The following is a 21,969-nucleotide window of genomic DNA, read 5'->3' as shown; positions in this document are numbered from 1 at the left end:
AATCACTGTCTGTTGACAAAAAGAGTTCTGCGTCTTTCATTCTTTCCAAACGGCTTCAGCCAAAGCTTGACCACAGCTATACAAAATATGTCTTTAAGTCACAAGCAACTGCTAGCATGTCACTGTGGCATTGAAACTGGATTTTCCGAAGGCTGAGGGAAAGCAATGATTGTTAAAGTGTGTAACATAAGTTTCTACTCTACTAACACCACTGATGTAGAACAAATTGTTTCGCTAGTAACTGATACAACACACTAACCTGTTCTGAGAATAATGTAGGGCTTGTTGATACATTATCCACCTTTAAGCGTTCATGCTTTTAAACCTCTAATCTTCATTTCACAAAGCACGGTGTCATCAAACTAACATCTGAATGCTTTTAACTTTTAATTAAATAAAATTTTCTTTATGTAACTGGACTGTTCTTTGCATTTGACAGCCATTGTTTAGGACAGGAATGAAAAGCAAGCGGTAAGTTAACAAACAAATGAGTTTTCTAAGAGATTGATTTGATTTAATTGGTTCTTTCCTAACCCATTTAAGCTCACCTTGCAACTATAGTTGCCGAAGTTCAAAGTTGCCATTTTCCTTTTATAAGTAATTCTCTACATGTTATGCATGTTTAATTTCTCAATGACATGCAAATAAACAACCAATTAAAACATTTCATGAAAGAAAAAAAGGAATTGATTTTCTTCCTGTCACATGAGGAACTAATTCCAGGAGGCAAAATGGAGGCAAACCCTCCCAAATAAAGACAACTTTCATGTTACTAAAAGTTATTTTTTGTTCACAAATGTATATCAAAATAATCATTAAGGTTTCTAAATTCATCCAAATAAAACAAATTTTTCAAGAGATCTATAGTTTTTTGTATACTTTGTCAAAAGTTCAAGCGGCAACTATAGTTGTTGGTGGGAAAATACCTTGTAAATCATAGGGAATTAGGGAATAATGTGTTAATAAGTTAATAAATCAAGATTATTTGTCTTGTTCAATGATTTCTACTTTCATATTACACTATCTAAATATAAGCATTTAACTTATAACTTGACTTTAAAATAGCCTTTTTGATACACAATTTGATATGCAGCAAAATCCTCAGAGTAAAATCAACTTCTGCCACTGATCCCACTCCTTCAAAGAGTTAAAATAACACTGGAGCAGAGTTAAAGTGCTGAGTGAACAGAGAATAATGAACTCCTGCTGTTAAAAAGCAGAATTACTGAAGAAAAACAAAACTACAACTAAATTCAGTCACAACCTCAGGCCCTGCTGGCCACACAAACATGAGTTTTGTCTAAATTGCAGCTTTTTTTTCTACATAAAATCACAGTATCAGGTCACTGAAATCTAAATGTTTAATGTCTAAATGCTAGTGTCAGGGTAAATATTTTCAAAAACGCCAGGGTCTGTGTTTTTTAGAAAATTGAGAAAAAGCGTTTTTGCTTACAAAAATACCTGTGTGGGTGTGGACATTAATAACTCGACTGAAAATTCAATAAATCTCGCAGAATCTCAGGATCATTAAACAACTCCAATAACAGAATTAGCAGCTTTACTTATTACTAAGCTGTTTGGCTATTTCTGTCTGATGTCTACAAAAGTTTGTAATGAGATTTACTGAAAAAAAAATTCATTTATCTTTTTGACACACAGTAGTCTGTTGGGGAAACTAGTGTGTGTTTCATCACTTTAAGAAAAAGCACTTTCTGCATTCATGCTCATGAAATTACATGACATAATTTTTGGGGGGTTCATATCAAATGGTTTTCTAATTTTAAACATAATAAATGTGTTTATGAATATGAATTGATCTTTTGAAAGCAGTTGTTTAGAGTTAGAAAGCCAAATGTTCTCCTCTTATTCAAATTTTACATTAAAGGGTTCTTACAACATATTTTCCCACCAGCAACTATAGTTGCCGCATATTCAAAATCAATTTTCTTGAAAAAAAATCAAAAACCTGGAGAAAATAAATGCAATACATGTTCATATAGGACACTATTAACAAGGCTACATGCATGAAACCATTTTAAAAAATTGGGCACAAACGGGTTAATTAGGACAGTGCTCTAGGTACTTCACGCTTGAATATATATAGATGTTATTCTGTCTGAACCAACACACACTATATATATATATATATATATATATATATATATATATATATATATATATATATATATATATATATATATATATATATATATATATATATATATATATATATATATATATATATATATATATATATATATATAATGAATTGTCCCCACTGTATAATTCAAAAACATTTTCTTCATTTTGTTCCATGTCTTTTAAATTAATTTATTTTCAATTTTGCATCCAAAGAGCATATATTGGCAAATTAAATGTCCCATCATTTAATTAAAAATATTAAATAAATAATGTTAATTAAATAAAAATTTTCCCAGAGCAATTGTCAAGCATAATAAAAATAAGCATTTTATATTACTATGCTCACAAAGAGCAAATTCTTGTCAAATAGTTTTTTTTACTATGCATGTTTGTATAATTTAGTTTCATGTTATTGACTATTTTGTTTAAATGAATAAATAAAAATGTGCATGTAAAATGCTATTTTTGTCTTAGGTATCTTATATTATGTTCTGCACAAATTTATTACATGACTTATAAAATGATGCTCCCAAAGAGCAATTCTGGTCATATTAATTACCATAGAAGTGAGCATAATTCAGATTTGGCATTTTGTTCGTAAACACTTTCCAGGATTCCCTGCTTTAACACCCCTTTATCCAGATTGATACCAATCCCGGTCAAAATGGAGCCATCTCTGAAGATTTATAACTCCTTGCTCATGTCCCACACCTTTACCCCTGAAAGCTTGTGTTTTATTCGGAATAGGTATGTTAACATAGACATAGAAGATATTTGGTTGACAATTTTACAAAAGGTCCATACATCATCTGTTTGTGCTCATCATGGGATTCTACAGTGCGAAGTAGTCCACAGAGTTCACTGGTCTAAGTGTAAACTGGCTCGCATGTTCCCTGCTATTGATCCAAACTGTGACAAATGTCATGCTGAACCTGCAAATCCAATGCAATCTCACAGCTCTACGTAACTTTTTGATTTAGTGGCTAATTCGTATGAATTCGTACGATCGAATTCGTACAATTTTGTATGATTTGCTCATCACTCAATGATGGTTGGGTTTAGGGGCAGGGTTGGGTGCTCCGCCTCCTTTTTTAAATCGTACATTTTCATATGATTAAACTCGTATGAATTTGTACGAATTAGCCACGAAACTGACAAAACATAAAATACTTAAGTTTTCTCGTGAGATCAAGCTGGCAAATCTAGTTCATATGTTTTGGACCTGTCCTGCTTTGTTTTCCTTTTGGGAGTCTGTTTTTGATTCAATTTTAGAAATTACATCTGTTAAAACTGATCTTTCTCCGTTCATTTACCTATTTGGAGTTTTACCCAATGACTGTGAGTTACCATTTTATGTTCCTGAATTAATCGATTTTCTGTCATTATTAGCTAGGCGGTGTATTTTGTTGCAGTGGACGTCTCCTCAACCCCATCCCATACTTAATGGATTAACGACGCCTTATTTTTTGTTAAATAAAAAAAATTCAATCTAGTTAAGTTCAGTGACCAAATTTTCTAACATTTGGTTGCCATTCTTGGTTAAATCTCTGAAACTTGAAGCAGTTACTGCAGAATGAATGGTTGCTCATCTTGCACTTTAAAGGCTTGTACACACCGGGACACTTTTCGTTTGCGTTTATCGTCAGCGTTTTTCAAGACATTTTTCGAACAAGCATGGATGGTTCAAGTAGCAGCTCCAGCTCTAGCGATGAAGAAATTATTATTGTTCAAAAGTGCAATAAGCAGCTCCACTTTCATATCACCTCTGGGCATCTTCTTCAATGTGCGCTCGCTTTGACAGTTTTGCCTCCAAGTACTGTTTACTACTTCAGCAGCTCCATGCATGTGAACAAAAGTGCCAGTCTGATTGGTGGAGAAGGTTTTGAAGTGGCACGTAAAAAAAAATTGAGCATGAGGCATTTCTTTAAAGATAATGCTTTTACGCCTGGCGTTTTGCGCGTTGGTGTGCACGATCACATTGGCGCCCTTTATTTAGTCACGAGGTGTTAAACGTCGACGAAAAACGCGAGCAAAAACCATGCGGCCTTTAGTCTGTAGCTACCTTCCAGATGTGTACTAGTGCTGATATAGCACAAGCATACAACTCTTCTTGACATAAAACCACAAGTTTAAAGAACATGCCACCCCCAGCATATTCAGTGTAATATATTTTCCATTTTATCTCTTTTAATTTTTTCTTTTCTTTTCTTTTTTCTTTTATTATTATTATTATTATTATTATTATTATTATTATTATTATTTTACTTAATACACCATGCTGCCAACCTCAACTTTTGGTACCGACCTGTCTATATGCTGAATTTGTAAAATAAATGCACATCATATATTGTTTATGCACATCATATACTGTGTTGCACAATATGAGGGTTATAGTGTTTTTTATTCAATTTTGTACTGTTATATATTTTTATTTTCTATTTGTACTGTCATTTTCTTTGACTTTTGTTTATTAAATGTCACAGAAATCTAATTATTAAATCTTTAAAAAGAAAGAAGTAAGCATAAAAATTAACAATGCAAAAACTTGCTTGAAATGTTTTAAAAGAATGAATAAATTAAAATTTTATGCTCATGTAATGAAGGCAATACAACTGCAATACTCAGTAACCCAAATTGACTCTGGGTTACACTCACAAAGAGCGTTAAAATTTCTCAGAGTAAATTATATAAGATTTTTTTTTTAATTCAACAAATATTTAATAGAAATTTACATTTTTATTTCTAAACAATATAACTTTTTAGAAGTTTAATCATTTCCGAACCTGAATATTCCAGTGCATCTTAAATAACAAAATCTGTCATTGATGAGAAAACTACAGGAAATGAGACAATTTCAAAGGAATGACTAGCTAAAAAGAAAAAAAAAAACTCATCCCTGGTGCTTTCTTAATGTCTCACTTTGAGCTCAGGTCAATCACTACAGCCTAAAATCACTTGTCACCACATGGGGTTTTAAGTGTTGACCCTCAAACACACAGGGGTCCCAAAGCCCAACCAGCAATGAAAACAAATCATCTCGCGCGGGACCCCTTCTCTCATCCGACATTTATTTAACACCAAGGCTAACAGAAGCACAGGTCAGGAAAATAAAATGCCAACAAAAGCTTAGCAAACAACTTTTAAAGACGGCGAAAGCTGTAACGTTATGTTAAATCTGACAAATCACGTCTCGGCTCTCAACTAACGTAAAACAAACAAAACTCTTCTTCAAAGTCCTTACCTCCTTCGTCCTTCTGCTGTCTATCCTCCACAACATCCACATTTGCTCTTAAATTTAGTTTAATTGTTGTAAAAATAACAATATTCGGTTACAAGGAGTCAGCAAAAACAGACAGTCAAATCTCATCTTGCTCTAGTTTCTGCTTTCAGTTTTGCGCGTCCCAAATCTTCCCTCTCTCCCTCTCTTTCTCCAGCTGTTTTGGCCCAGTCAAACGTACACACAGCACACTCCCACTTCAAATTTGGCCCACTAAACATCTGCATCTAAAACGTACTGGCTCCCGCACACTCATCCAGCTGTTAAACTGGATTATACATGTGGAAAGATAACGACGTTGCTATGAAGACTGTCGTGAGCACCTTGGAGACGAACTGACCTGTCGAGCGCTCCTATTGGTGTAGAGGCGCGTCAGCTCCGCCCCCGAGTGCAAGTTGTAATCCTACCCTTGAATTTGGGAGGAAGGAGTTTTTAAACGCTGAGGAGAGGAAGCTCGCGGGTCTCCAGACACATATTTCCGCTGCCAAGGAATTTCCTTTGTTGATTGTGCTGATTCCTGGACGTTTTGGGGTTTAATAAGCTAGACATCTGTCACGTTTGATTTAGTTTTTTTTAACATGTAGACACCATTTTGTAGTCAGACAGACTTCATACGTGTTTATTTTTTCTTGGGAAAGCTGTTCTGGGGCCAGTTTTGAAGCAGAGCCAGATGTAATAGAGAGCACTGGGTTGGGTCTTGAACTTCATGCACGGTTGGGTCCAAGGACGCATTAACTGCAAGACAAAAAAATGAATAGACCTTTTTATTTGTGCTTACACACCCAGCCCTGCCAGCCTGTAGCGAGAAGTAACCCAGAAAATGTATGCTTGATCGCCTCTTCAGCAAAAATGTTTATCTGTGTTTTGAATCGTTTATCCTTGTATGCACCAAATCAACAGCTGTTATGGGACGCTGAAGAGAGACTGGAGGTTCACCAGGGCAAAATGATGATAAATGAACAATATTTTTAGGACTTTACTTTTGTCTGTTGCAGGGAAGACCCATAGGCATGCATATATATAAGTTGAAGTCAGAATTTCTGAGAATCAGCGCATCTGCAGCTATCAGCCTGTCATACTGAGCAGAGCAAATATAGTTGGCATTCTGCCACAAGATGGCAACAAAGACTGCCTTATCAGTATTTGGTAATATTCATACTACAGCTGATCAAATCATTATAAAACAGGTAAGTGACACTCTTAAGTCGATTTCTCTCTTTTGTATTTTGTAGTGCTGTGTTTATACCATGTTAATCTTGTAGTGTTTGCTTTACCTTGCCTTTTCCAGGTTTATTGTGATATCCCGATTGCAAAAGAAAAATACTGGGAAATCTCTGTTTTTCATGCCATTCTGTCAAATTTAGCGCATTAACGCAGGCGATTAATTTGAAATATTTAACGCGTTAAAATAAATTAAGGCAATTAACGCAGTTTCAGTTTTTTATTTCCTGTTGTGGCCGACGTGTGTTTACGTGCAAAGAAATATGGATAAGACCAAGGAAACGCTTTTAGAAGGAAAGTTTCAGTATAAAACAATGTTGCATCATCAGGCTATTCAGCGTTTCCTCCAGAGTTTCGTGCAATTTCGGGTGTTTCATTTTTAATCTTTAGACTTTAACTGCAGTTCAGCAGTTTACTTTCATTCAGCAACATATTGTTCATGCCCCGTGACAATTATTGGATGAAAATATGAAATAAAGACTGCTGGAAGAGTTTTAATGGAATTTGATACCGCATGGCGAACGGAAAGAAAACCCTCCGCATTTCGGGATTCGGGTGGTCCTTTAAGGTAATAAAAAATCCCGCGTCAGCTGCAGATGTGAATGAATGGCGGAAGAAAGTAGTTCCTCATACAATAGGATTTTTAGACTCGTCTTTGAGTTTAATTTTTTATATACTTCATTGTGCCGTCAAACTGTTGTATAAATGCAATATCACACTCGTAGCAGTGCGATATGGCTGTATATCGTCACTGGTGGGGAGCACTAACGCACTCGGCCTGCAGCCTCTAGTCAACACACGCCTTTCACCAGTGCCGATATACAGCCATCGCACTGCTATGAGTGTGATATTGCTCATATATATATATATATATATATGTATATATATATATACATAATATAACACATACCATTGGTTAGCTATACATATGCAGAGAGTTATGTAAAAAATAGATTTATAGCGTTTCTAAATATAATCAGGTAAATTAGCTTGAGTATTTTAAATTATATACCATATTATTTTGAATCATTTATTTATTCTGTTAATTATTTATTTATTAATTTATGTATTGACACTTGCAACTATTTGCAAACTATTGAAACTTTGCAAACAAAGTTGTAAACTAAGAAACTAAGACAAAAATTTCAAATATAAAAATGTTTAATTAAATTAAAATGTTATATTATATTATAAATTACACTAAATAATGTGCAGTGTACTATTAGGTTTTATTAATGAACAGATCAAACAGAATAACTAATAATCACAAACTTGAATATATCATAATATTTATTTGAGCTACAGAATACTGTAAAACATAATTGTATTAGTTACAGGACATTATCTACATTTATTTACATTAATACTAAACAGCACAAGCACTAATGAATGTAAACTTCTGTGACATTTACCTGTCAGTCACTGCAGTCATGTGCACAGCCGACCATCATAATATCCATACAAAAATCAGTTTCAGATGAGCAAATGTATTTACTGTATACTTCCTCGAGCGCAAGATGAAGTGTGCAGGGACTCAGTTTTGAGTTCACTAGTTCTCTAGTATCATGCAGGAACACAATTGGTTCGGTTGGTTAATCTGCACAAAGATTAAGACAAAACAAAATCCGCAATAGCCAACCACTGGCAGGATATTGTTGCGTAAATCACTCCAATCTGCCGGCCCACTGAGACTGAATGAGGCTCTGATGAGATTATTTCACCCAACAGACTTCCATACCATCTAGAAAAGTATTTTCAAATGTAATATAAATAAAATAAATATAAATAAACATTTTATATTTTAATTTCTGCAAATGTTATTTTTTGTGTGTTGATTTCTAAAGGACACTGGACACTGAAATATATATATTTTTGACATATGGAGGTTGAAATGAAATATATTTAAAAAAATTATGGGCCTCACAGATACAAAATATGTTTAGTATATAAATTAATATATAAACATATATATATATATATATATATATATATATATATATATATATATATATATATATATATATATATATATATATATATATATATATATATATATATATATATATATATATATATATATATATACATATATATATATATATATACATATACTTTTTTAAAGACTATTGTGCAATATTGTATTGCACTTTAACTTTGAGCTTCTGAAACCTAAACTGCATCACAAACCGGTTTGCATGTCTGAATGCAAAAATAATGTGAATTCAGTTTTGCTCCATTAACTCTATAAATAAACTGTGTTCTTCAACTGTTGAGTATGAATTGGTTTTGATCCTCATTCGCTAAGCTGACAGTGGGAAAGGTCACTGGAGAACACAGTGAGCTGGATAAGGCTTATGCTCAATACAATAATGCATACATGACGGTTGTAGGTGTAAACGGCCCTCATATATATATCTTGAGTGTGTGTTTGTGTGTGTGTGTGTGTGTTATTTAAAAGGCAATCTGTAAGTGTTTTTGTGCATAAATGTTACAATAATGCTTATTTTTCTAATTGCACGTGAAATGCACTCAATTTCCAGTAAAACTGCTCTATCTAGTGGTGACATAGAACAATAACAAGTGTAAAATGTTTATGTGGCTTTTCAAATTATTGTCACTTTCAAATTATTGACACTACAATTGGATATTTTAACTGTTTGTTGCAACATTTCAGTTCGTTACAAATGTTAACAATTATAATTTTAAGAAAACATGAAGATAAGTAGCTTGCTAATTATAATAAATTATAATAATAAAATATTTTATATATACAGAAATACACAGGGGTGGATTTAGTGATTTGGGGGCCCTATTCAACTCCAAGTGCAGAAATGCACTCTTTCTACTATTATTTAATTTTATTTATTTTGCTGTTTTTTTATGTCACTTAATCTTCTTTTTTTTTATTTATTTATTTATTTTTTTTTACGTTTTATCTTATTGCAAGCTCTGCATTTTAAATGATTACTTTTCTTAAAACGAATTTACACCAAAGAATAATAAATATATATTTTTTATAAATTTGATTGCTGCACTGCTCCAGTGGTGGATATTTTATTTTAATTATAAATATTTTATGATATAATTACATAACATTACATTATTATAATTATATTATGTTTTAATGTATATTAAATTATATTTAATGATGTAAAAATTGTATTTGTTTGACTCTCATATACAAAATAGAAAACGATGTTATATCTAGTTTATAGGTACCATTTACACTTCTAGATATTTACTGGGGGCCATATCAGATGTCCTGGGGCCTTAAGCGGCCACTTACCTTGCTTATTGGTTAAATCTACCCTAAGCATAACATCTTCTAAAACCTCTAAAATGATTTGTTTTCTTAAAATGAATTCAAAACTAAAAGTAATAATCGAACTATTTCGTTTTTAAAACTAAATCTTAACCGATTTGACTGCTGGACTGGTTCAAGATTGAGGGTGGGGGACACAAATTAAATTTTTTAGACCCTCACCGTATAAAATATGATAGAAAACAATGCTATATATAATTTATAGGTATAATTTATACTTCTAGGTATTTATTTGGGGGCCCTCAGATATCCTCCCTTACCTTGCTTATTTGTTAAATCCACCCCTGAAAATACATCTAATATGTAATTAAATATATAAATATATTATAGATAAATAAGTATGACTAAGAAAAAATCTGAAATATGTGAAAGGAGAAATGAGTTTTAATAAATATGTGCATTATATTATATTATATTATATTATATTATATTATATTATATTATATTATATTATATTATTAGCTTAAATTATACATTGAATATGTCATTTTTCTGATAACTATGTAAAGAGACTTTGTATTATAGTTTATTACAAAATAAACAATGCTAAATTTCATTTATTGTACATAATAATAATATATTTATGTGTATTTCACTTCTGTAACTTTTTAATAGCTGCATGATGTTTATTTCGAAAACACTACTGAAAAAATAGCAAAAATAACCTTAAATGTTAACTTAAGATTACTTTCACAGACAGGAATTTTCTCGAACACCCTGTTAACTCAATTTGATTTGAAATTACATCAAAAACGAGCGATATACACTTGATAAAAGTCTTAAGAAAGCTTAATAAAAGTCGAGTTGATCATCTGATACAGTGACAAAGGCGTCAGCTGAGCGGAGATGCTGCTGATGTCACTCTGCTAGTCGCGCATACAAACGACAACACAGCGAAAGAGGGTACATTTACTCTTGAAATCCAGCTAATGCAACATATATGTTACAAGTTCAGTGTTTACATATGTTTAGTGTTGTATTCAAAAGCTTTGGGATGTTAATTGTGTCGGTTTGTCGTCGTTTTTTAGCATAAATGCGCCGCAAACGCAAAGCTAACGTTAACTCTGAAACTAAGAGGCGAAGTTCGACCGTGAAATTAATATTAATGTTAAACCTAGGCGATATTTACACGTATATGAGTTTTAATATATGGAGAGTATGTTTTAAGTGAATTGTTTTGTTGTTTTAGGTTGTGAGTTTACTAAAGGATGGCGTTTGTGAAGAGCGGGTGGCTGCACAGACAGAGTGAGTGTTTATTGCATTTATCAATTTTGGCACTAAAATCTTTAGTTTTAGTTGTTTTGTGCCGTTTAACGTGGTATTTGTTGGTTTGGTAAATCATATGAAGAATTAAGTAGTACTTTTATAATTTAAAGTCGCTTTCTGGGACCTCATGAAATATAAATGAACTGAGGAAACCTTAGGTTGAAATGTTTTTCAAATGCACGAATAGTTTCTTTTCCTCTTTCTTGGCGTGAGCTATCTTGGCATGACTTCTTTAAGGAAGTTAATAAACAACTCCTTACTGATCTTGAGCTTACTATTTATCCACGTGAAAAAACTACAAGAATTTATAGTAAGTAGGGTACTATTGTGTTTTTGAAACATACTGTAGTAGTGTATGGTCATATGGTACATATTATAGCATTTGCAATACGTTGGTAACAAATGTAAATACTTTATTAACTATAGTGAACTGATTAACTAATAAAAACTGTGCTGTGTGTTGTAGTAAAATTTGCTCTATAGAAAACTATAGGATTAGGTAATTTGTTTATATTACTACAGATGTTGTATTTTCCATAGCTACTTTAGAATTACCACAACATATTGCTTCAAGTATTTTACTAGAGTATTGTTTAAAAAACACTAGTATTTATCATAACTTACTTGTTTTTTTGTGTGTGGGTGGTTGCATCTTTTTATAGGACTTTCAATGTTTTTTTTTCATTGTTGTATAATTTATTTGTAAATTAGAATTTGATTGATTTTTTTTAAATGTAAAGTTTACAATACATAGTTTCAAACGTATTCAAAATTATATTGTTTTGTATTTAAATTATAGTAATCATATTTGTTGTATAATTGATAACTTATAGTAAATGCATGAAATAAAATGTGTAAATAATGATAATTTATGAATTGTTATGATTATAAATTAATAACAAATATTTATGAATTAATTTGTATAATTTAAACTTATAGTTTATAAAATGTATCATAAAAAAATAATAATTATATTTGTTCTGCACGAGTGTCTGAATAACTGAGCTATTCAGGACTACAATATTTGTTTTAAATATAATTAGGACAGTTTTATTTTTAATATTAATATAATCTTTAGTTCATAATGAACACAATATAAAACATATAAGTAGAATTTTGATGCATATATGAGTACAAATATGCATAAATTATATCAATAAATACAGCCTGTCTCTGATCAGTGTTGTTGTCTCTCAGGCACCATCTTGCGGCGCTGGAAGAAGAACTGGTTTGACCTTTGGTCAGATGGACGTCTCGTCTTCTACGATGACCAGCAACGGAGGGACATGGAGGACGAGATCCACATGAAGGTGGACTGCATTAACATTCGCAACGCCAGTGCCTGTCGAGGTCAGTCTGAGACACACCCCAGTCTCCATCTGACCAACAAAAACCTCAGAAGTACAAGCACGCTCAAAATTGCTAGTTTAAACTACCTATTTAAAATGAGTTGAAACGATTGTAAAGTAATTTTTGGACAACCTAGTTGTTTTATGTTGAATCCACTTAAATCAGCACTTCTTACAGTACAGAAGACTACTGTAGTGCCCAATGCAACAATTTATGAAGTTATTATTACACTTTAAAGGAATATGCCAAAAAAATTATTTTATTATCTTTTCTACATCATATCAATTACAACATTCATTTTATTATTATCCTTCCATGTTGTTGTTAACACTACTCCAAATAAACACTTCCCTCCCTGAACAGCCCATAACTTCCCATTGAAAAAAACTAAATAAACATAATAACAAAGTAACATAATTTAATACGAACGAAGTAAAATAATTTAAAAAAGAATAATAAATATGTATTCCTATATTATTGCTCAGCTTAAGAATGAAGAGAGTTAGCCAGCAGATCATCTAAAAAGGGACGCCACATCTTGTTATATGTCTATAAAGCACAAGTAAGTGACAGTCTAATTTAATGCAAGACGTGTTTCCACTTTAACAGGATGAGACGTCTTGCTAGTAAATGTTGTTTACGTAACTTTAATTCATTTTATTCAGTTAATCATATTTTAACTTAGTATTTTTAGTTATACAAAGTTTAAAATTAATATTTTTAGTCAGTTTAACTGATGCGAGGTCAGATGACTAGAAAAGTTCATTTGACTCAACTGAAACATTTTAAGCAATTTAGATTTAGTTTTAAGCAATTTAGGATCCATATAACTTTTATTCTTTAAGTAAACCAAAAGCTAAAATTAGACCTATTTTTACAGGCTGTCTTAAGGATGCTGGAAGATCCTTGAATGATTGATGTGACCGTATCCTCTCTTAAATAAAACTGTAAAATGCAGATGAAGAAACTCATATCAGCTCTGGAAATAAAGTTCATGTGTTTAAATCCTCAAATAGTAAGACTATAAGCATGTCAAATTTTGTGTAGTATTCCAAACTGCGCTATTAATTCAAACAGACACACAATAGTTTGTAGCAGTTTGATAATTATAGACGCTAATCCAAATTACATTTTTATTAGGTCTACAGCACTACTTTCTGTTTGTTTCTACAAATACAATGTAATGCATCTAATTTGAACATATCACTGGATTTTGCAATCTGTCCACATTTTCAACACTGCAGAAATCGTAGTGTCCTTCTAAAAAGTGGATATATTGTTTATCTGCAGAGCTCGCTCCTCCTGAAGGCAAAGGCAAAGACTCGCTCCTGCAGATTGTGTGCCGGGACGGTCGAGTGATCAGCATCTGCGCAGACAGTGCAGACGACGCGCTGTGAGGACAATTTATTATTGTTTTTTTTATTATTTGTGCTTCATAATACAATTTTCAAATTACAAACCTGGTGTGTTTTCTTGCAGAGCTTGGACAATGGCTCTCCAGGATGCCAGACTCAATACTGTGAGTTACACAAGTGCATCATGGATGGGGAAAACATATACATGTTTAGTAGGGATGTAACAGTATACTTAAAGGGGTGATTCACACAAAAATGAAAATTGTACTCGCTATTTACTTACATTCAAACCTTTTATGAGGTTCTTTCTTCTGTTGAACACAAAATAAGATGTTTTGAAGAATGTTAAACCACCTGCAACCGTTGAGTTCCATAATAGAAAAGTCATTTGGGAAGTCTGTGATTACAGGTTTCCAACATTTTTCAAATTATCTTCTTTTGTATTTAACAGAAGAAAGAAACTCATAAAGGTTTGAAATGAGTGAAAGGTGAGTAAATGATGACAGAATTTAAAATTTTGTCTCAACTATCTCTTTAACCCACAATTCAATTTGCAAATTTGATTATATGATTTAATTTTTCTCATTATTTATTATATTATTCTCGCTCTATACTATATTACAGAGCAAGAGTGGAAAAAGAGTTCTTTTATTAGGCCGTTGCTTGCAAACTAAAATATAACAAAACTCAATGTACATCTTAAATTAAACCCTAAATCAAATTAGTAAGTTACATACATACAATCTTTTAATACAAACAAAATAAGGCTTATCCTATTTAAAATTAGAGGCTACCACAGCAATATAATCATGATCTACACAAACATGCAGCAGACATGCAGTCTTTCATCTGTATGATTTCAAAATCCGAAGCAACACAGAATCTCCTGACTTTAGTTTTGTAAAAATGATTTGCCTGTTGCATAAAACGTGTACTGAATTAGATACAGATTGACTCTCTGCCAGCTGGTGGCGCTTGCGAAAATACTAGTAATATATATAATTTTTCTTGGGATACATCAATGCACTTTAATATTTATCATTCTGTGGCTAAATGAACAGAATATACCACGTAAACTATTCTAAAGACAGTCAGTTGCCACCAGATTCATTTATATAAACTTCAACTGTATCGTAATTGATTTCCATCTTAACCGAATTGAATGTTCAAATGTAGATGAGTACAGAAAATGTTCAGCAGCCGAAATTCATTGCACCGCTAATAACAATGTCTTATTCAGGACAAGGTAAATAACTAGATTACCGATGTTCATGTATACATACTCAATAACTGTGTTTACGCTCACAGTCTAAAAAAATCATGAACAATGCATGTAAACGCTATAAGTCTGACGTAGTAATACAGTTCTTCAGTTTTTAATGATTTATTGAACATGACAACTGACATAAAAATGCAACACTAGGAGTTCCTCACCTTCCTTCGGCTTATTTTCTGCTTTAATTATATTTTCATTGCCACAGGAATGAACCACCAATTATTCTGGCATATGTTTCACCTACCAGCACTGAGAGTACAACCTAGGAGGGTACAACCTACTCAAACTAGGAGTTATATTCGCAAGTAAACCGTGTTTACAAGAATGGGTTACTATAATAGTTTATTTTAATCTCTTCTTGTAAACACGGTTTACTTGCATTACCAGATTATTGGTTTACATGTAATCCAGCAAAATTGGACATTAAAATGTTTTGTGAGTTGTCAAGGTGTTGCTGAGCACGTTTACATGCACGCCATTGTGTTTTGTAGGTTGTGGCTCCTCCTCAGATGGGTTTTGTGGAGGATCCTGTGGCATCGGCTCCTCCGCCATATTCTGAGCTAAACCCAACTCCACAGGTAATACCTGCTTTATATCATCTTTGTGAAGTTTTAAAGAAGCCCGTACTTGTATTTGTGTGAATTTTCTTTTTTCTTTTTTTATTTGAAGATATCCATGTTAGTTGTTTGCATGTGTTTTAGTTTTGAGTGTAACTCAACTTTGTTTGTTTATAGACTGCTTTGACTACGGAGACCTATTGAGGTCAGATTGCATGTACAAGCAATGACTGAAGGTTTAATGGCTGCTATAAAAAGTGTTATCAGATGGAAATAAGCACAATAAAACTTTCGGTTTTCAACGAGACAATTGAAAAAAAACTGCACTTATGCAGTTTGTTATTTTGATGTTATGGCTATTATTAATCTTCTTTTTCTAAATCTCATTTTAATTGATCTTGTTATGTATCAGAAAAAAATAGCTTTGTTTTATAAATAAAAGATGTAATAACATTTTACAGTTGGGAATAATTGAATTATAGTGAAAACAATAGCAATAACTATTTAAATATAAATGTTTTGAATGTTAAAAAGTAAAATAAAATATTAAAGTACTAAAAATCATCAGTAAAATAATTAAGAAATTTTTTATTTCAACAACAAAACATTTATAACCAAATAAAACAAAATATTTAAAAAACCTTTTAAAATGTTTATGTAACAAATAAAAAAAACCTTAAAATGATTAAAATACATTATTAATTAATATTTAATGATAATATACATGCATAAATATTATAAATTTAAATGTATAATATATTCAAATAGAGACATTTTTAATACTATGTTCAAAATTTTTTAGCTAGATGTTATTTATTTTCCAAAATAATTCATGTACATAAATGATAAAAATGAGGATTGTAAAATAAATGTCATGAATAAATATGAGCATCCTAATAAATAAATAAATCTCTGATGATTTTCTCATTGATGCAGGTCTTTTATCCTGATGGTTATGGCGGCTACGTTCCTTCACCTCCACCATATGCCACACAGATGGTTTACTCAGCCGACGGGCAGCAGTATGCAGTCGCCTACCCTTATCACTATCAAGGTAACCATAAATGGCTTGACATTTGACCTAGAGCTGCATGATTAATCATTAAAATGTGCATTTTTATTCAGCGTTTGACGTAATCTCAACTAAAACATAAAAATGAAGCAGGAAATAGTTGTTCCTTCCCTTAAAAAAATGTAGTGTCCCATTTAAACCACAGCTGTGCAAGTCAGATGTATTTTTACCCTCTGGGCTTGCTTTAGATCAACACAGTTTGGCACGTTGATTATTATCTTATATTTGCAAGTCTTGAGGTGAACCTTTGGTTTGAACACTCTTTGATGTGAATAAATGACCAATTTTAGCTTGTAGCAATTATTAATACGTTTTTTCTAACATTCAACCAATGGTGGCATAACATAATGAATCCACTTTCAGTTTAGCATTTTTTTATTCCCCCAACATTCATGTAATTTTAATTATTTAAATATTTATTTATTTATTTGTGTATTTATTTATAATTATTTTATTTATGCAGGATTTTGTGGATTTATTTATTTGTTTGCTTATTTATTGTTTTTGCAGGTTTCGTCCTCCAAAGTTTAGGTGAACTCTCGGTATAAATGCTTTTTGACTGGAATAAATGACTGATTTCAGCATGTAACGATTATTAATAGCTTTCTTTTTCTAACGATCCAACCAACGATGTCGTAAAGACCACCTTCTGATGATTGATACACACCCTCTCATTAGCATGTTGAGCTGAAGAAAAATAAGTGCGGAACTACGTTCAAAATGAATAAACGTTTGAGGGGTGATGGATCAACTTTTAGTTTAGCATTTTCTTATTCCCCAACATTCGTGTAATTTAATTAATTATTTATCTGCCCGCATTATTATTTATTTATATATTGTTTTATTTATGCAGGTATTTGTGGATTTATTTATTTGTTTGCGGATTTATTTATTTATTTATTGTTTTTTGCAGGTTTTGTCCTCCATAGTTTAGATGAACTGAATGCTTTTTGATTTGAATAAGTGACCTATTTCAGCATGTAGAGAGCTTTTTGAAGGGGGCGGGGCATGTCAGAAACTAGAGAGCATTGATTGGTCAGAAAATTAGATGAGAAACTGAATTATGAGGTCATGACAATAAAATCTTTAATATTGCCGAAAGTGACCAACCTCAAACTTTGAATGTTTATTAACTTCAAAATGTGAAAGTTGTCACTACTTTAAAGCACACTAGTTTAAGATTAGATTAGATTAATTTAAGTCTAATATATTGATACTTACACCTAAAAAAACTTACATTTTGATTTCACTGGGACCTTAAAAATGTATTAAATCGAACTCCCATGATTCCTGTAATGACCCTGCTCTTCGTTTGACCTGCGTATATTTGGAGTGTGTCTTTTTTTAAAATTTATATCTAATTTTTTTTATTCATGAATGAAAATATTTAAACACAACCAGGTGATCAATATAAAAGAAGGAAAATACAAGTTACATTAACTGCATTCTTACAAAGAAAAAAAAAGAAAACAAACAAAGGAAGGGGTAAGTAAATTACAATAGTTATAGAAGTGTATGAAAATAAATGAATTAATTAAAAGAATTACAGAAAAGCTATCTAAATCTGATTAGAGTCAAATATTTTGATCATCTTTATGTCTTCGTCTCCATCAGGTGGATTCACTCCGCCCGTCAACCATGTGATTGTTCAGGAGCGCCGGCGCGAGGACACTGGTGATGTGGCTCTGGGCATGTTAGCCGGCGCCGCTACCGGATTAGCCCTCGGCTCTCTATTCTCTGTGTTTTAATGGCCCCCTCCAGGTAAACTTGGCTAACTTTAACTTCACTTTGCGCCTCGAATAAAACTCACAGCTCGGATAATGTAGCAGGGCCATGGTTGCGTTCACTTTATACTTTTTCATCTTCCTACCAAAGCTTGTGTATTTCCATTAGGCACCGACAAACGTGTTCGCTTTGCTAATGTAATCCGTGACTTCTAGAGATGTACACTAAAATCTTGCCGGCTAGCCTTGAGACGAGGGCGAACAGTTTGGCTTGAGGATCAGAAGAAGATGGTGTCTGAAAGTGTTTAGAGTTTTGCTAACAAAGTTCCTGTAAAGAAATGACACACAAACTGGTGACTATTAGTAAGCAGTTTGGGTTTTTCTGTTAGTTCCTGTTATAGTAAACATTCAGTGTCGCTTGCAGTTGCAAATGTAGAATTTTGCAGAATGAAACATGTTTGGGACTGAACTTTAGAAAGGAATGGGTCAAAATTTGATGATTGGATGTTATAGTTTTTTTAGTTGAGAGAGTAATATGTTTGTGACATTTAAAAGGAATAATTCTCTCAAAATTCAGTCTCATTCTTTTTTGTTTCAGTAAGTAATTTTTAAATAATTTTTTTGAGAAATAGTTCATTGAAATCAAAATTGAGCTGAAATCAGTTTTTTTTCACAATATAATTTTTTTCTTTCATCGTTTAAATTCTCAAATATTCTCAGTTTTCTCATTCTTATAAATTAATTTTCTCAAATTAGTTTTCTCAAATTCTCAAAAATTTGTTCTTAAGAATTCGCAAATTAGCTTATTCAAATTATCAAATTAGTTTTCTCAAAAATTCTCCAAAATTAGTTTTCTCAAAAATTCTCAATTTTTTTTTCACAAAAATTAGTTCTGAAAATCTCAAATTAGTTTTCTCAAAACTACCCAAAAAAAATTCTCAAATGAGTTCTCAAATTTTCAAAAATGAGTTCTCAAAATTCTTAATGAGTGTTCTCAAATTCTCAATTTGTTTTATCAAAAATTAGTTCTCAAATTCTCAAAAATTTGTTCTCAAACATACTCAATTAGCTTTCTCAAAAATTCTCGAATTAGTTTTCTCAAAAATTATAAAAATTAGTTTTCTCAAAATTACCCCAAAATTAGTTTTCAAATTCTCAAAAATGTTTTTTCAAATTCTCTAAAATGAGTTTTCTCATTCTTAAATTAGTTTTCTCAAAAAAAATAGTTTTCTCAAAATTAGTTTGCTCAAATTAAAATAATTTTTTGTGTTTTATTTTTTATAATTGTTTTTTTGGACAACATACTTGAATTATTCCTTTTAAATGTAACAATTGACAAACATTCAGTTGAAATCTGTTTTTTATTAGTATTATCAATAAAAATGGAAAAAACTTTCTTTGGTAAATGTTTTGAGCATTTTGCTAAATAACTTGAATTAAAAATCATGTTAATTTCAACCTATTTCAGACCGACTAGATGATGATGATGATGACAGAAATTTCATTTTCTCTCATAATATATTATCAGAAACCTAATTTGACAGGAAAAACTGACGATGCTTCTTGATTATGTTGCGGTGTTATCCAGCAAAGAGATTGTCCTTAAATCCAGTGCACTTTTTTCCTATAATTTCTCCGTTGTTTGCCTTCATTGAACTGATGTATTGTTTACTTGTACTCAAGTGTTAAAAAGAGTCTTTTTCCTTTTTTGTGGAGACTTCACACTTTCTTTGTGAAATAATTTTATTTAATGTATGTGATTGATTTTTGTCTTTTTATGGGTAACAAGTTTTTCATATTAACTGTAAATATGATAAACTAGCACAAATATTCTTCATAATGTTTGTTATGGGATGTGAAAAGGGAAACTTCAGGGAAAAGTTGGATGGACTTGGAGATACAGTTGATGGAGATACAGTTTCTGTCACTTTTACTCACTGTTATATGAATTTGTTGTGTTTACAAGCTGTAACTGGTGTAATTATGAGTGTTTACTTAATAGTAATCATAATTGCAGGGTGCATTAGAATGGATTTCAGGTGTTTAATAGTCCCGTGACTCAGAAACATGACATTTTATCATCAGAGATCATGTTTGGTGTTTAAACGCTTTCTAATGTGGTTTCTTTATTTCAAACCTCCAAACACATCATTTACATGTTGCTTTATCAAATGTAACATCACAATAATTGGTGTGTTTATAAACTATTAAACTGATTAAATAAGATGTGATGCGTGTGGTCAGTTTATTCATGTCAAAAAACATAAAACAATAATCTTCATTTTCAAAAATAAGTCAATAAAAAAAAAAAAGATATCTATACACCCCAATTTAGAAAGAGTTGGGACAGTATGAAAACGCAAATAAAAAAGTAGTGATTTCCAAATAACACATAATATTTCATGTTTTGGTGGGTCTACTTCATTTCATTTGTAAATATACATCCTTTCCTGTCATTCGGACCCGCAACGCATCCAAAAAAAGGTTGGGACAGGAGCAATTTAGGGTAGTAATTATGTAAATTTGCTAAATAATGATGTGATTTGAAAAAGGTGATATCAAAAGGTGATTGTAATTATGATCTGGTACAAAAGCAGCATTTAAAAAAGGGTCTAGTCCTTTAGGAGCAAACATGGGCTGAGGATCGCCAGTTTGTCAACAAATACATCAGAAAATTATTGAAATGTTTAAAAACAATGTTCCTCGAAGTAAGAGAGGAAGACATTTGGATATTTCACCTTTAACAGTGTTTAACATAATTAAAAGATTCAAGGAATCTGGAGGAATTTCAGTGCGTAAAGTACAAGGGCACAAGTCTAAGCTGAACAATCTAACCTTACAAAATTTCTTATCCCTCTGGCCGCACCGCATCAAGAATCCTCATTCATTTATAAGCGATATCACCACATGGGCATAGGACTACTTTGGAAAACCTTTGTCAAGTACCACGATACGTAGTTACATCCACAAATGCCAGTAAAACTGTACTGTGTCAAAAGGAAGCCCTATGTTAACATTGTCCAGATGGGCCGACGACGACTTTGGGTTCTGAGGCATCTGGGATGGCCAATCACACCATGGAAATGTGTCAGATGAATCAGTATGTCAGTTATTTTTTTTGGAGAAACGGATGCCGTGCGCACATTCTGCACACACTACAAAGTCCTGGCTGCAGAGGAAAAGGATACAGGTACTTGACCTGCCTGCCTGCAGTCCTGACCTGTCTCCATTGGAGAATGTGTGGCATTTTTTGAAGCACAAAATGCAACATCGAAGACCTTGTACTGTTGCCAACCTTAAGACTTGTGACGTAAGACTTTTAATTCAGTAAACAATCATCAATAAATACACCGGAAGCTAATAAAAATACCACTAATATAAAGATGAAATGTAAATAATTAAGCAAT

At 32.0% G+C, this 21,969-nt stretch overlaps 2 protein-coding genes across 2 annotated transcripts in view; one reads left to right on the top strand and one right to left on the bottom strand.

Moving 5' to 3' along the window:
* The window catches only part of si:dkey-121a11.3 (uncharacterized protein KIAA1614), a 28,047-nt gene extending 22,314 nt beyond the window's left edge, over window positions 1-5,733 (bottom strand). Inside the window, 1 exon segment of the mRNA XM_056448138.1 lies at window positions 5,384-5,733. The gene's annotated coding sequence lies outside the window, so the exon portion shown is untranslated.
* Window positions 5,734-10,790: 5,057 nt separating this feature from the next.
* plekhb2 (pleckstrin homology domain containing, family B (evectins) member 2) lies at window positions 10,791-20,788 on the top strand. Its single transcript, XM_056448202.1, has 8 exons — window positions 10,791-10,865; window positions 11,152-11,207; window positions 12,426-12,578; window positions 13,869-13,971; window positions 14,058-14,097; window positions 15,701-15,787; window positions 16,703-16,820; window positions 18,453-20,788. The coding sequence occupies exons 2-8, from the start codon at window positions 11,171-11,173 to the stop codon at window positions 18,584-18,586; spliced, it is 672 nt and encodes a 223-aa protein (XP_056304177.1). The 5' UTR covers window positions 10,791-10,865; window positions 11,152-11,170; the 3' UTR covers window positions 18,587-20,788.
* The last annotated feature ends 1,181 nt before the right edge of the window (window positions 20,789-21,969 follow it).

This window comes from Danio aesculapii, chromosome 22, assembly GCF_903798145.1.
Source record: "Danio aesculapii chromosome 22, fDanAes4.1, whole genome shotgun sequence".
Classification (NCBI taxonomy): Eukaryota; Metazoa; Chordata; class Actinopteri; order Cypriniformes; family Danionidae; genus Danio; species Danio aesculapii.
This window is presented reverse-complemented; position numbering and strand designations above follow the sequence as displayed.

Bases quoted from the DNA above. Each gene is read 5' to 3' on its own strand.
- plekhb2 (XM_056448202.1), top strand. From the start codon at position 11,171: ATGGCGTTTGTGAAGAGCGGGTGGCTGCACAGACAGA. The intron at 11,208-12,425 runs GTGAGTGTTTAT...GTTGTCTCTCAG, and splicing joins CGGGTGGCTGCACAGACAGA to GCACCATCTTGCGGCGCTGG. The intron at 15,788-16,702 runs GTAATACCTGCT...TCATTGATGCAG, and splicing joins AGCTAAACCCAACTCCACAG to GTCTTTTATCCTGATGGTTA.